This window comes from Balaenoptera borealis (genome assembly GCF_965194805.1).
Source record: "Balaenoptera borealis genome assembly, chromosome: 7".
NCBI classification, from domain to species: Eukaryota; Metazoa; Chordata; class Mammalia; order Artiodactyla; family Balaenopteridae; genus Balaenoptera; species Balaenoptera borealis.
In genome coordinates this window covers 21,609,029-21,623,957 of record NC_138864.1, presented here as the reverse complement: position 1 = coordinate 21,623,957, position 14,929 = coordinate 21,609,029, and the positions used below count along the sequence as shown (strand labels likewise).

At 44.3% G+C, this 14,929-nt stretch overlaps 2 protein-coding genes across 8 annotated transcripts in view; both read right to left on the bottom strand.

The window, feature by feature from the left end:
• Nucleotides 1-7,306, bottom strand: part of ATXN7L1 (ataxin 7 like 1) — a 233,925-nt gene extending 226,619 nt beyond the window's left edge. For all 7 annotated transcript variants that reach the window (XM_082399742.1, XM_082399744.1, XM_082399746.1 and 4 more), the window contains exons 1-2: nucleotides 7,099-7,306; nucleotides 6,520-6,588 (exon numbers count right to left, since the gene is read on the bottom strand). In XM_082399742.1, the coding sequence (XP_082255868.1) occupies nucleotides 6,520-6,588; nucleotides 7,099-7,279 (250 nt within the window). In that variant the 5' untranslated portion in view covers nucleotides 7,280-7,306. The remainder of the gene's footprint in view (nucleotides 1-6,519; nucleotides 6,589-7,098) is intronic.
• Nucleotides 1-14,929, bottom strand: part of LOC309632389 (uncharacterized protein) — a 324,914-nt gene that overhangs the window by 257,045 nt on the left and 52,940 nt on the right. The gene's annotated exons all lie outside the window — the stretch shown is intronic.

Below are 14,929 nucleotides of genomic sequence, written 5' to 3'. Positions count from 1 at the left end.
TTGTTGAGTCTATTTTTCTTGTGTTCTTACCTTTCCAGCCTCACCTTACACCGGTGATTCTCTATCAGGGTGACTTGGTACTCCGCCACCCCATCCCCAGGACCTTGGGCAATGTCTGGAGACATTTTTGGTTTTTTCAATTCAAGGGAGGGGTAGGTGTCACTGGAATCTAGTGATAGAGGCCAGGGATGCTGTGAAACATTCTGCAACACACAGGACAGTCCCCCACCACAAAGAAGTAGTGTTCCTGCTGAGAAACTTTAGACCACTCTCTGCTTTGCTATCGTCACACCAGCAACAGACTTTTTAGTTTCCAGAACATTCTATATTCTCTCACTTTGGGCCTCCACACATGTTGTTTCCTTTAACTCCGTCCCACCCAGCCCTGCATATGGATAACTTCCATTCATTCTCCAGGTTTTGGCATAAATAAGATTTCCTCAGGGAGGCGTTCACTGATCCCCTAACCTAAATTAGGCCCCCTGTCATGCTTTCCAACAGTACCCCAATTTTCCCTTTCAGAACACTCACCACAGTCGCCACAACTTTCTTAATGTCTGCCTTGGCTGCTAGGATGGGAGCGCCACAATGCAAGGGCTGAGCTTTTTCACTGCTGTCCCCCCAGGCCTAGCCCAGTGCTGTCCCACTGTCAGTCTCAAATGCACGACGGAGGCCAAGAAAGCAGGAGGTTGTATTAAAAACTAAGCAAGACACCCAGAGGCTTAAACCATCCTCCCACTAAGCAGGCACCAAAAAGACGCTGCAGTAGCTCCTCATGAACTGATGTGGACCACTCCCTAAGATAAATGGAAAGGGCAAGACACTAGGCAATACTTATAGGATGCTATCAGCCATGTGGGGAAAGCAGGCAGGAAAAACTATCTATGTATCTACTTGGATGCACATAGACTATCTTGGGAAAGATACACAAGCAACTGGGGACAAGGGTAAAAGGGAGACTTTCTTTTCACTGTATACCCTTCTCAACTTTGTAACACGTGAACATTATTTTTAAAAAAATAAGAAGCATTTAAATGAGATAGAAAGAGAGAGAGGGAAATAGTCTACATCTTCCAGAGATAAAAGCATCATTCTTGTAGACTGACATATGATGAGAACCCAGCACAGGGTAACCGTGCCTTCTGGAAGGAGCCAGAGCCACATTTTCTCCACATGAGAACCCAGGCACATGGAAATACTTGTATATATAAAGAGATAGTCATTTTAGAGGCTTTGTATTTTCAAAACTAGATGGTGCTGGAAATCCCCTCCCTCGGCTTTGCCGTCTTGGTTCTGGCACTCCCCCTCCTCCATCGGCTGGATGCAGCTGTGAAGCTGATTCATTCTCCAAGCCCTTCTCCTCCTTTTCATCTTTCCTCCCTACCACCTTGAGGCCACTCTGTCTCTCATGTCCTTTCATCCCAAGCACTGGGCAAGAGAAGAGAGATGATAACGAAGCGCCAAAGTGAACAAATGTTGCTGCTCATTAGCAAAAGGGGAGGAAGGTAGGCTTAATGGAGAAAGAAGTTGAAATGAATGGCGAAGATGAGGTTTATCGATATAATCTGTGGACTTGGTGTCTTCCTATCACCTATTAGCATAGGTAATGGAGTTGTCTGTATGATGAAAAAGGGGAACTGTCCACAGTTTACTAGAAATCACCACCAATTGTCGCTGGCTTCCCTGGCTTGGATTCTAAGAACCCTCCATTCTTACCAGGTCAGTTGCCATCTTTTCTCCGATTTGCTCCCATCCAGCCATAAACGCAAGACTCCTAGACTTGAGTTGAACACATTCCCATGTTCCGTGCTTCCTCCTGTGGTCCAGCCTGACTCCACCAGCGTCTCAGGAGAACAGCAAACTCTCACAGTCACAGCAAGATCTTACTGGCCCCTGAACAGTTTTCAAATTGGAAGCATTCCACAAGTTTACCTACATCAAATCGAAACACCTGGGAACACTGACACACAGACAAATGCCCGAAGTAATGAGGGTAGGCTTCCAAAAGACCCAAACAATGATCCATTGAGGACTTTCTATCTTCACTGATCAGATTAAACAACTGATCGATTATTTTAAAAATTATTTTTTAGACCTCCTGGTGCCCAGAAAGAACTTCGTAAACCTTTCTCAGCCATAAACCCCAAAATGCCAAAGTATTTTTCTCTAGCTCTTGATAAAAGTTATCAACGACTACATATCAGCTGTACTCCATTAAAAGCATGGATAGCACAGAAATCAGTTTTTAAAAAATCCTTAGCTTTATAAAATTATAACATGGTTTACGCTAAAAATGAAATTTCTGATTGAGTATATCTTTTCTGTTCATCACTGATTAGTTAAAAATCCTCGTTAGTTATAACAATAAAATTTTCTAGAACTAGCTTCATTAATACATGATGATGATAATCCTAATAACATCTAAAAAATAATAAAGGCACATATTAAGCGCTTACTTTGTGCTAAGCCCTTTGTATTATCTCAGTAAATCCTCACAACAACCCTGTTATTATCTCCGAACTTGTATAGTCCAGGACACTTAACGAGCTATACGCACCTGGTCCTTATTTATGAATTGACCGTTCTTCAAAAAAAAAGTTCAGGTGAGGCAATTAGAAAAGGGAGACATCTTTCTAAATCACACAGCTTTTCCCCAATTAGCTTGAAAAAAGTCTTCCAATAAATCTATGAAGCTGGAGTGAGAAAATTATTTTAAAAGGTTAGCTAGATGAATGGCCTTCCTTGGAATTTTCTATCATAATGGCAGCTCACATATTAGATTAGGCTGATCAGGTTTCTGGGACCCCTCCTCTTAGGAAATCGCAGTGCTTGATGGATCCAAGCTGACTGAGGTCAACCCCCTCTCCACTACGGGGAACACATCCCCCTGGGCTTTGGACTAAGACCCTCAGTTTTCTCAGAGTCCTAAAGGCCACATACCATTCACAAACTATTTGCAGCACAATATGCTTGTGTACGAGATGCAGTGAGGTTTGCCACCAAGAGATTATAAAAGGAGAAAATAAACCCAGGATGTAGTAGTGTAAGATATTTTTAATGTGAGGGTTTGCTTTTTTTTTTTTTTAAGTTTCTTCAAAAAACAGCCCGTCTAGTATGACTGCATCTCAAATGTAGGTACATTCAACAGAGAAACTTAGGTTCAGAGGTCTCAAAGGGACCTCAGGAGACTTTTAATCCACTCCCTTACTTTACAAGAAAGAAAACAGGCCCAGACAAGGGAAGTGATGTTCCCAAGGTCATATACGGGATTAGGAAGCGGACTTAAAGTCCTCTCTCCTGCTCCCTTCACCGCTTCAGGCTGCCCTCAATATAACCCCACATGACCACACACAAGCACGGAATTAACAACACCTTCTGAACCCAGGTGATGACCTGGCAAGGTTCAAAAGTATTTGCCAAATTCCTCTTGACTGTAATTTTAGTTTACTTTGGACAAAATAATAACATGAATGTGAAGACTTTACTACAGAAATTTCAAAGTATTCAGTTAACATTTCATACTGATATAGGTGGACAATTGAAGTAGAAAAAGGTTCAAGAAACGCAGAAGGAATTATCTTACAATAATCAGGTTGTTCAAAAGTCTGCAAGCCTTCCTGTATCTTCTGAAGCTGTGGCCAGATGGAGGCAGAAGGTAAAATGATTATTTTTTCACTTTCCCAGCCTAATTTTGTTCCCTGAGCTTAGTCTATAAAAAATATCATATCACAATGTTCACAGCAGCATTATTCACGATAGTCAAAAGGTGGAAACAAGCCAAATGTCCATCAACAGACGACGGATAAACAAAACATGGCATGTACATACAATGGAATATTATTCAGTCATAAAAAGGAATGAAATTCTGATACCCGCTGCCACACGGATGAATAATGAAAACATGATGCTAAGTGAAAGAAGTTGGACACAAAGGGACACATATTGCAAATATATAGTATCTAGAATAGGCAACTTCATAGAGACAGAAAGTAGAATAGAGGTTTCCAGGGCTCGGCCCTGGGGGAGGGGGACTGGGAAATTGTTATACAATGGAGACAGGGTTTCTGGTTGAGATGATGAAAAAGTTCAGGAAATGGACAGTGCTGAGGGTTGTACAACACTGTGAATGTACTTAGTATCACTGAATTGTAGACTTTAAAATGGAAAATGTTATGTTATGTTTATTTTACCACAATAAAAAAAAAAATCAAAATCTGGATCATATACCTTCATTTCTTAATTGGAATTCCTAAACTTTATCTATTCATTGCTATTAAAGCACAAATCTCAAGACCTGCTTACTATTGATGACATCCTGGTCAGTCTATGTATGCTCACATACGGAGAAACACCTAGGCCACGTTTTGCCCTGCAGAGATCCATCCACAACCACATATTCATCCTGAGACCTCCCACACGATTACTCCAACAAGGCCAACAGCAAGACTAAGGCAACCAGTGTTTCTGGGGACTTTGGCAACCAAACACCCTGACACCAAGTCTCAGCTCAACCTTTAAACTCCTCACCATGAGGAAGAGATATATAGTTCATACCTGTATACGCTATCCATAAAGAAAACTGTGTGCACATGCCAGGAAGAACTCAGGAATTGCTAACCCAGACCTGCTCCACCAGGCCCACGAACAAAGAGATTTCAGCCCATCCATGGCTATTTGGTGAACTCAGCAATTGCATGTTACACTGAACAGTGGGGGTCCTTAATGCAAATGCATATCATTAGGAGCTAAATCTTTGTACCTTTACAGCAAAAGGATATAATAAGCAGGATGTACCACTTGTGACTTCTGAGGAAAGGAGAGCTTTACATTTTTTTTTTTCGTTAATAGAATCTATTTCTCGTGAGGCAAAGAGAATCTGAGAATGAGAGTTTTTTGAAACAGAAGCCCAGAGAAGGGTGCAGAATATGAGTTTTGTGTGTTATAGTCATAATCTATCACGCAGGCCTGAGAGGTGCCAATTCTGGGCCATACCATGACCTTTATTCAACTTTAAAGGTTTTCACAACTTCATCTTCTTTCGTGGAAACCTTTTCATTGCCAGCGGTCTGATAACTGAGTCCCGTAAGCTTTTAAAGATGTTAAGACTTTGTGAAGAAAAACAACCTCCAGTGATACTTTCCAATGCCAACACACATGGACATTGAGCACAAGTAAGCTGCCACTTGTAAGAAGGCCACTTGACATCATTCCCTCGTGCATCCGAAAGACACATGTCAAGATCACACTAAGATATTTAGAAGCAAACATCTTTAGAATAAGGTTTCGTTCCCAATCAAAGTGCTTAATTAGCAGAAACATTACGCTAGAGCGCTGTCCTTGAATATGCAAGCATTTGAACCTCCATGTCATTTTTTCTGAAGCACAAATTCTCCTCTCACTGGATGGTCAGGAAATGATTGGGCACAGAAAACTGACTGTCTGAGGTGTGATCCACAAAATGAGTTCCATCTTTCCAAGCAGGTTTCAGCTGCCTACCAGGGTGACACCGCGGTTTATGAGGGAGACCGTTCTTTTGTGTCTAATGGCCTTTTCTCCATTCATTTTGGATGAGCCAGGCTCCTATGGCCTAGTTATGGCTGAACTCTTTCAACACTTCCTGCCAACCTCTTCTGCCCCCCTGCACCTCCTCCCACCCCCAATTTCAGCCAACCACGTTTACAAGACACCAGTTAGTAAATCACAATTCAAATGAACCCATCCATTTGTTCAGCAGAAAGTGGCCTCTGGAGTTGCTCCACGTGAAGCCCACAGGTCAGAGTTACATATGGCAGGCTTGCAAACGCGAATAGGCTATGATTTATTTATGACGACCATGTGTGTTTGATGCCCAGTTCCAGTAGGCTGTGGCTTCACTCGCCTGCCTCCGTCTGGGATGACCTAGCTACTCACTGTGTCCCATTTCAGGTACTGTATTTCCATTCCACGCTGGGGAAGCAGAGATGGGTGACCGGCTGGGGGCGGCACACACAGATGCCCCTAACCCTGCTCACCACATAACAATCTGTGACCAAACACAAAGTGTGCCAAACGTAACTTGCTGCGAAGGTTTGCCACGTACCATGGCTTTCAGGGGAGAGTGGAGAAGTAGCTGCTGGGATGATTGACCACATCGGATTCATTAAATTGTTGTGTATTTACCCACGAGGAAGGCTGGGGTGCTTGGGAAGGGAGCCCCGCTCCTCATTTCAGCGATTTCCACCCCGCACCATTTGGCAATGATGCTCCAAAGGCGAATGGCAGATATGCACCAGAAGGTCCAAATGTGGACTCCAGCTGAAGTGCAGGAAACTTCTGCCGTCAACAACCTCCCCGCCTCTACCCCCCAGTTGTATTTATACTTTGAAAGAAGTTAACACGAAGCAGTAGTCACCTGGGCGTGCTCAATTTTTGACAAGCCTTAGTCACTCTGTACCCAGCAGAACAATTCACATTATAGTCGAAATCCTGTGAAGATTCTGCCACACATGCTAACACTAAGATGCCAGTAGCTCCACTTACCTTCTTTATTAAGCCTCATAACCTCCCTGCTTTTTCCACCCTCTTTTCCAGCCTCTTCTAAATCTACATCTGCAGATGAAAAAGAAAAGGAAAAAAGAAAATAAGGACAAAAAGAGAAAAAAGGGGGGGGGGGAGCCAAAGTCAAGGGGGGGGAGGGAGAGTGTTTATTTGCAAACAGATCGATATAAATACTGGATATGAAAATCTTTCAAAAATTGACAATGCAACATTTTCTCCCAAGTCCGTATTTCCATCTACCTGGCCCAGATAGGTACCAAAAAAACTATGCAAGCAGCAACAGAGTAGCCTTTTGAACGGATACACCGTGGGGCTGTGAAAGCCCACCCCGCGGGCTGCCACGGGGAGCGGGCACAGACAGACAGACAGACAGCCCTGGCAGCAGGGCCTCTCTCTGTGCATTGATGATCTGTCTCTGTGTGTATTTATTTAGAGAGAGGGAGAAGCATGGAGGACACCGGGGGCCACTCTCTCTCCACACACACACTTTTTCCCAGTGGCTCTAGGTGAATGGAAAGGTTACAGGGTAATAAAAGGAGGAGGAGGCGGTGGGGTTCTTACTGTCGGAGCAGTGTAATTTGGCGGCGTCGATCCAGGAGGACCAGGGTTTGCCCAGAAACGCCTCCGGACTGGGCACTTTGCGATCCAGTGTCGCCATTGCTCTTCCTTCTTGTTGCTTTTTCCCTGTTCCTTCGGCAGCAGCAGCCGAGAGACACGGGATTCGAGAACGCTCCGACGTCATCTTCGGAACGTTCCGACATTGAGTGTTCTGAAAGGGGGAGGGAGGGAGAGAGGGAGGCAGAGGAGGAGGAGAGAGCGAGGAGGAGGAGCCGGCGTTCAGCGCCCGGCCCGGCTCGGCTCGGCTCTCGGCGTCCTCCGCCGCCGCCAGGGGCACCAGAGAGACGCCCCGAGGCCCGGCGCCCGCACGCCCGGCGCCCGCACGCCCGCCGCCGGGGGCGGGGCCGCGCGCCGGGACCCGAGGCTGCAGCGCCGGCCCTGGGATGCTACGGCGCCGTGGCCACCGCCGGCACCCGCGAGCCGGGGTCGCAGGGGCTGAGCGTGCGGGCAGGGGTCGGGGATGGCCTGAGAGAGGCGCGACTTGGGGCCGTGGGAAGGATGGTCTTCCCCGCAGAGTTGCGCTCGAGGACGGAAAGTTTTTGCACGCAGCCCCGCCAGCGCGTCCTTCCCTCGCCGGTCCCTGTCGCCCACGGTGAGGCGCCCCCGCGAGGATCCCCGCCGCTTAGTGGGGAGGGGCCGAGCAGCCCCCCTCCCCGACGACCACCCCCGAGCCAGGGAGGGGACCCTGGTGACCTCTCCTCCCAGCCACCTCTCCCTCCACCCTGTCTTCTCTTTCACGGTGGACCTTGGGCCGTGGAGGATTCCTGCACCCTGCGGATGCCTTTGGGAGCTGAGACCAGTGGGTAGATGGAAGTGGTTCTAAAAAGCCAGGTGAGTTTGGGGCGAGAGGAGCTGCCTTCCCATCTCAGACGGCGGGGCGTTCAAAGCTCAAAACTCAGGGCCGGGGTCCCCCCAGATTCTCCGCGCGACGCGTGTCTCCGGCTCTCAGAGAACCACTGCGTAGACTTTGCTCCAGGATCACGATAGTGGGAGAGCGGACTCACCCACTGTCGGAAGATGCTACTTGGCGGGTCAAGCCCCTGGAGCCGTTTCCAGCGCTCCTCACTGTGAGATGAGGATGGCCAGGAATCTGATTCCTGGGAGAATTCACTTCAGGCTTAACTGCTTTGGCCAGCTAGAAAGGAAGCGTTAAATTTTCTCTGGATTTTGGACATTTGAGGCTTTAATTGAGATTTCCCCCCTCTCCCTAGGGGTTGGCAGCAAAGGCCTTAGAAGGTCTTCCGGTATCTCTCTGTTAAAAAAAAAAAATCATTTAATTTACTAGGAATTACCTAAAATATACGGACACTCTCCCACAATCGATATATTTCCCTCATTTCCCCCAGCACCCTTTTAGTTCTTACAACCTCTGTTTCTGCCCCATGGCTGAAGAGCATGGATTTGAAGTTACTTTGTACTGACGTCTGCTGTGCCTGTCATCTTATGCTCCTGCACTTAGCATCCTGTACCTCAAAGCCAGGTTTAGGATGGGTGATGAAAGAGGAGCTGTGAATTGATCTTGTTGTGATGTTTGTGTGAATGGGCTTATTTTGGGTCAGACCCAGATAAATTTCATTTGCCTTTGCTCTCTTTGGAAGGGTTCCTACATAGGAACCACTAAATGGCTAAGGTGCCACTGAGTGGAGATTCTCATTTTAAGGATTGGTGGTGGTAGCGAATATTTATTACTTATTGACCTCATCATATGCCAGACACTATGCTTGACATTTCCATCCATCCATCCATCCATCTTTTCAACAAACATTGCCTGTCATGGACTACCATCCCCAGCAGAGAAAGACAAATGAGACCCAGCCCAGCTCTGGTAGAGATGCAGTCTGATGGTCTCTGTGGAAGAAGGAAGGTGTGAAAATTATCAGCTCCCTGGAAAAATAAGACATGTACCCAGTGACTGGCTGGGGCAGTGAATGGTGTGGTCTCTCAGTTCTGTGCCTGTCTGTGGGAGGAACTGAAATCTAGTTTGGAGTGATCAGAAAATGTGTCACAGAGAAGATTACACACAGAGGAAATGACTCTGCTTTGCATCTTGGAAATGGGGGGGGGGTTTATAATGGTAAGGTGAAGATTGGTCTTGCCAAGGGAAGGGGGAGTAATGGTGTCAGCAGAGCCTTCAAGCTGAGCAAAAGTGTGGTGTGTTAGGGTGTTGAGTGTGGTTTACCTGGGATGGTGGGTTATTATTTGGGTTTGGGAGTGATGAGTTTGTAGTCAGGCCTGAGTCAAATTATGGAAGGCATCTTATGGCAGCCTAAAGAATTTGGGTTTTGTCTGACACTGGGGAGCCACTAAAGGGCTTTCTGTAGTAAAAGGATAAGTAGAAAGTGTGACTTAAAAAGATTCCTTTGGCCTTGGTGTCCAGGATGTACTGGACTATGGAAGCTGGTTAGAAAAGTAGTGCTGCACTATTCATGATGCGAAGAAAGGAAGGCCTGAACTTTGATGGTCCCATGCAGGTGGAGAGGAGGAGACAGGTATGAGAGACACTGTGAAGAAGGGCCTCATCAGAGAGTACGTTGTATGACTGGATTTGGGGAAAGGGAGAGAGAAAGCTCACAGGTAGAAGTAATTAGATCTTAGAACATTTTCCTCTTCCCCTACGGCTTTCCAATTTTCCTTCCATTTTGGTGTTTATTCCTCATTGTGCATGCAAGGGTGGTAGGCAGCCTCTAAGATGACCCCAATGACCCCCACATCCTGGTGTGCATGCCCTTGTGTGATTCCCTCTCCTTCTCTGTGGGCTGGACCTAGTGACTTGCTTCTAACAAATAGAATGTGGCAAAGTGATGTCCCTTCTAAGGTTAGGTTCCAAAAAGACTGTGGCTTCTGTCTTGCTCACTCTTGCTCTCACTGGCCTGCTCTAAGGGAAGGCCACAGCTTGCAGTTGTGAGCTGTCCTTTGGAGAGGTACATGTGGCAAGGAACTGAGGGAGGCCTCTGGCCAACAGGCCATGGGGAAGTGAGGCTCTTTGTTCAGTACCCCGTGAGGTGCTGACTCCTGTCAACAGCCACGAGAGTTTACAGGCGTGTCCTTCTCCAGTCGAGCCTTGAGATGAGACCACAGCCCTGGCCCACAGTTGTGAAAGACCTTGAGGCAGAGGTTCCCAGCTAAGTCAAGCCTGTATTCCCGATCCACATAAACTGTGAGATCATTAACGCTTGTCATTTTAAGTTGTTAAGTAACTTGTTACATGGCAATAGATAACTAATACAGAATGGTTTGGGTGTAAAGTGATGGGTTAACAAAAAACTTACTAGAAAAATATGTTTAACAAAGGAAGAGTCTGAGCAATGTTCCCTTGTTCCTCTTTTGAGCCTCCTGTGAATTGTGTATCATCCTTCTCTAAATTTTTGGCCAGCTTTGTGCAACTGGTTTACACTAGTATCTCCTACATGCTGAGTATGGTAATTTATCTTTATCCTTTGGGTACTCAAGTTTCTGCTATTTAAACTCAATCACTACTTTATAGAGAGTTCGCCAACGACAAGGTCATGATGTAACTGTTGGGAAAAAGTCTTTAGTGACAGCGATGCCACCACACTGGTGGCTGTTACAACCCTACCCTCCTTGAGGTATGTGGAGGGTACAGTGATGAAGGGACTCAAGCCCAGGGGCTGGGAGTCTGTGACTTGAGCTTCCAGAAAATTCTGTCTCCTCTCCTGGGAGCCACTTTAAGTCACTCAAGAAAAATCAAAGCTTGTTTATCATCAGGGAAAGTAAGGGCATCTAAGGTGCAGAAGAAACAAAGCCATGGTTCACTATTTTAACATTAGTTTACTACCCCAGCTGAGTTTCTCAAGTTATTTCTGCCCAGCACCCTGAAGATGATAAGACAGCCCAAACATTATTCCCTTCTAGCTGGGGAGATTTTAGTTTACAACATAGTAAAGTATGGGCTGGAATCTAAAAGTGATTTGGCCTCTCTACAAAACAAGACTTTGGATACCATTGCCATGTTTAACTGATAGAACACGTATACGTTATTGCAGTTAGAGTTATGAGGTATAATTGTAGTTTCTACTCTAAGCCTTCCACAGTTTCTCTGACTATGGAGATAATAATACCATCTTTGTGAAACTATAACCCACCTATGACTTCGTAACTATGGATAACATGGCTGTCAATTAAATTACACCTCTGGGAGCCAGAGAATGAAGAAGGCATTGCTCATCCAACTACTAGATTTTTACACTTGACTTTAGATGAAAATTGAGGTCAGTTGGGAGTAGTATTGGGGTCAGCATGGTGCATATATATTATTATATGCATGTCTATACTTATATACCAACTATGTATATGGCAAATTTATTGCAGACTTGAATTCCTTTGGTAGTAAATAGTCACAAATATTATTAGTGACAACAAGAATCTTATACATCCTTAATAGGAATAAACTGACCTGCAAAACAGTAATTTAAAGCACCTTAGTATAATGTCTATGTGATAAAACTGTCTAGCAAAGGGGTAACACCTTCTTCCCGCATGATTAATGTTTAGGAAGATAAAAGGGGTGTAAATATTTTTATTGTTTTATTATCTTTCTTAGAAAAATGACAGCGGTTGGTTTAATTAAAAAGGAGACTCTCCCATAGACCAAATAAAGAAATCAGTTCAATGGAGATGACAATGGAAAATACCTATTTAATTTGAATAACACCTGGTTCTGGGGAAATGTGCATCAAATACGGAGCCAGCATTCGCTTAGTGTGATTCATGTGCTGTTTCACCACATTATTGAGAAGAAGAGAGGAGGGAATATTAGCTCTCTCATTTGAGGATATTAAACTCCTGCTGGGGTTGAGGCGCTGTGTGCGCACCCTACTTCCTACCTAGACCGATGTTGGGAGTTACCTGGAGGCGATGAGGAGAAAATGACATGTTCCATTAAAATGAGGCATCCCTGGAATTGTTTGATGTTCTTTGCTTTAATTGAATCCATCTATCCCATCTGCCACTCTTTTCTCTAAATTTATTTTCCTAACCCTCTCTCTCTGAGAATTGTAATTTGGGGGGAAATTATACATATGTTGTTACCTTTTATAAAAGCTCCCTGTATCTGGAGGGCAGATGTGCTGTCTCCCTCACCTTGTTAGATTAGGTTGCCTGCCTCTTCCCTGACCCCTGTCTGTTGGTGGATCAAATAGGACTGGGATAAGAAGACCCCTAGAAGCACCAGGGGTAGGAAAGAAAATGGGAATTCCAGGCTTTTTGTTATTGGTTTCAATATAAGACCCTAGCCACATGCCTGGTCTGAATAAACATGGACTCTATTAATAAATATCACTACAAAGACATGAAATTTGCATTCTGACTGGGGCAGAAAAGCCAACATGGGAGCGTGTTATCTCGAGGTGGAGCTGCCGTGAACCCCCTGGCAGATTCAACCGTGACTTTGATCACTTGGGGCTCCCCGGACTGGCTCTGATGCTGCAGGCTGAGGAGACCTCTGCTTCCCAGAGTGTGGTAGGTCCAGCCCCACCCCTAGCCGCTGCTCTTTCTTGGGGGGTGGGCAGGAAAAAAGATGGCTTCTCTTTAGCCTTGTTGTAGAAATCACTTTGAGCCCTTAACCTAAATATAAATAAATACAAATTTAACGTTAATGTACACAAATTAATCGGAACGAAGCCCACCCACCCCATCCAAACTCACCAGTAATATAATTGGGGAGGCAATGCAGGTGGAGGCCAGAGCACAGGCTTGAGGTTGGCAAGTGTGGATTAGAACTGTGCTTGAGTCATTTGCTCGAGAACCTTTCTGAATCCATCTGCCCCTCAGTTTCCGCATCTGTTAAATGAGTACTAAGGCGCTTTTCTTCAGATGGTTGTGAGGATTAAGTGAGCTTCTGGATATGGAGCCCGCAGCATAGGGCCTGTAAATGTTTGCTATGATTATTACTTTGGTCGCAATGCTTCCTGTAGACAACAGCTGCCAGTCAGAAACAGGCCAACCCTCTGATGCTAGAAGGGCTCCTATGGTCGCTCTGACAAGGTCCTTCTCCTTAGAAAGAAAACTAAAGCTCTTCTCTCTCCTTTGTATGAGGCTGCTGCCCTGTGTCAATTGGTGAAGACTGCTGTCTGAAACTTCTTCTGCCTGGAACTCCATCCTGATGTGGACTTCAGGGCAGGGTAAATATCCCTTTGTTCTGGGAAGACCCTAGAAGACCCTTTTGTTATGCACAAGAACTGCAAAATCCAAAGTGTGACTGGAGAGAAGACAGTCTTTGCATGACAATGTAAATAGTTGTCGTAATAGTAAATGGAGGGGACTTCCCTGGCGGTCCAGTGGTTAAGACTTGCCTCCCAATGCAGGGGGTGCCTCTTCGGTCCCTGGTCTGGGAGCTAAGATTCCACGTGCCTCGTGGCCAAAAAGCAAAACATAAAAACAGAAGCAATATAGTAACGAAGTCAATAAAAATTTTAAAAATGGTCCACATCAAAAAAAAAGAACTTAAAAAAAATAGTAAATGGACTGGGGTCTCTGCAGATTATTTTTTTCCTGAGAAAAATTTATTCTCGTTTGTAAAAGAAACAATATTGAATTCTAAAAATCACGTATAAATGTGTTCTTATAAGATAGTAGAACAATAGAGATAAGTGGAAAATTCTCTTAGAATCGCCCCCTTCAAACATGGTCACTCCCCTGCCCCCAGATCACTACCGTACCCCCAGGTCTGAAGGCATTTTTTCATACCATTTTCTATACATTTACCTCCTCTATAGACTTAGCATTACAGCTGTAGATGGTATTGCTGTGTGTGTGTTCTTTTCTATTTTTTTAAAACATGAATAGCATCATTTTGTGGCGATACATACATATATGTGTATATGTGCGTATATATGTATGTATATATATGTGTGTGTACTCACATGTATGTGGATATATATGTGTGTGCATATATATATATATATTTTTTATCCCGGTTGAGAGAGAAGCCTTGCATGAGCATAAACAAGATTGACACGTGCAACAGACCATTCTGTGGATATTTTTCTGCAACCTTCTTTTTTCACACATACTATTACATGTCATTACATATGGAAATCCCTCATTCTTTTAAACTGCTCCCAAGTATCCCATAAAATGTTCCAGAGTCTATTTATCTATTATCTTATTGACAGACATTTAGGTTTCTGGTTTTACAAAAAAATAGGCTGATCAACATCTCTATTGTTATATATGCTTTCTGAGCACATGAGGGAGTATTTCTACCTGAAAGTAGAATTGCTGGGCATGTACATTTGAAATTTTAATAGTTCTGTCAAATTGTCTTCTGAAGTAGCTGACTACTTTATACCCCCACTAGTAGCACAGGAATGTGCCCATTTTTTCACGCCCTAATTAACGCCTAACATTTTCAAACATTTTAATTTTTGCCATTATTACGGTAAAAATAGCTTATCTAATTTGAATTTCTCTCTAGTATGTTTCTGAACATTTGTTCTTAGGTCCACTGTATTTTCACTTTGTAAATTGCTGTTAGTATCTTTTGATGATTTGTTATTGGTATTTTTTTAGATCTTTTCATTGCTTTATAGGAATTCTCTATACATCCTAGATTTAGGTCTCTTGTCTGTTTGAAAATAATGTAATTTTCCAGCTTGTTGCTTTTCTTCTTTTAACCTTGTTTATGGCATCTTCTCCATACACTTTTTTTTTCTCATTTGGATGTAGTCAGATGTATCAGGCTTTTCCTTGAGGCCTTAACTTTTTGTGTCTTTCTTAAGAAGAACTTCTCTTCTCCAAGGTTATAAAATATTTT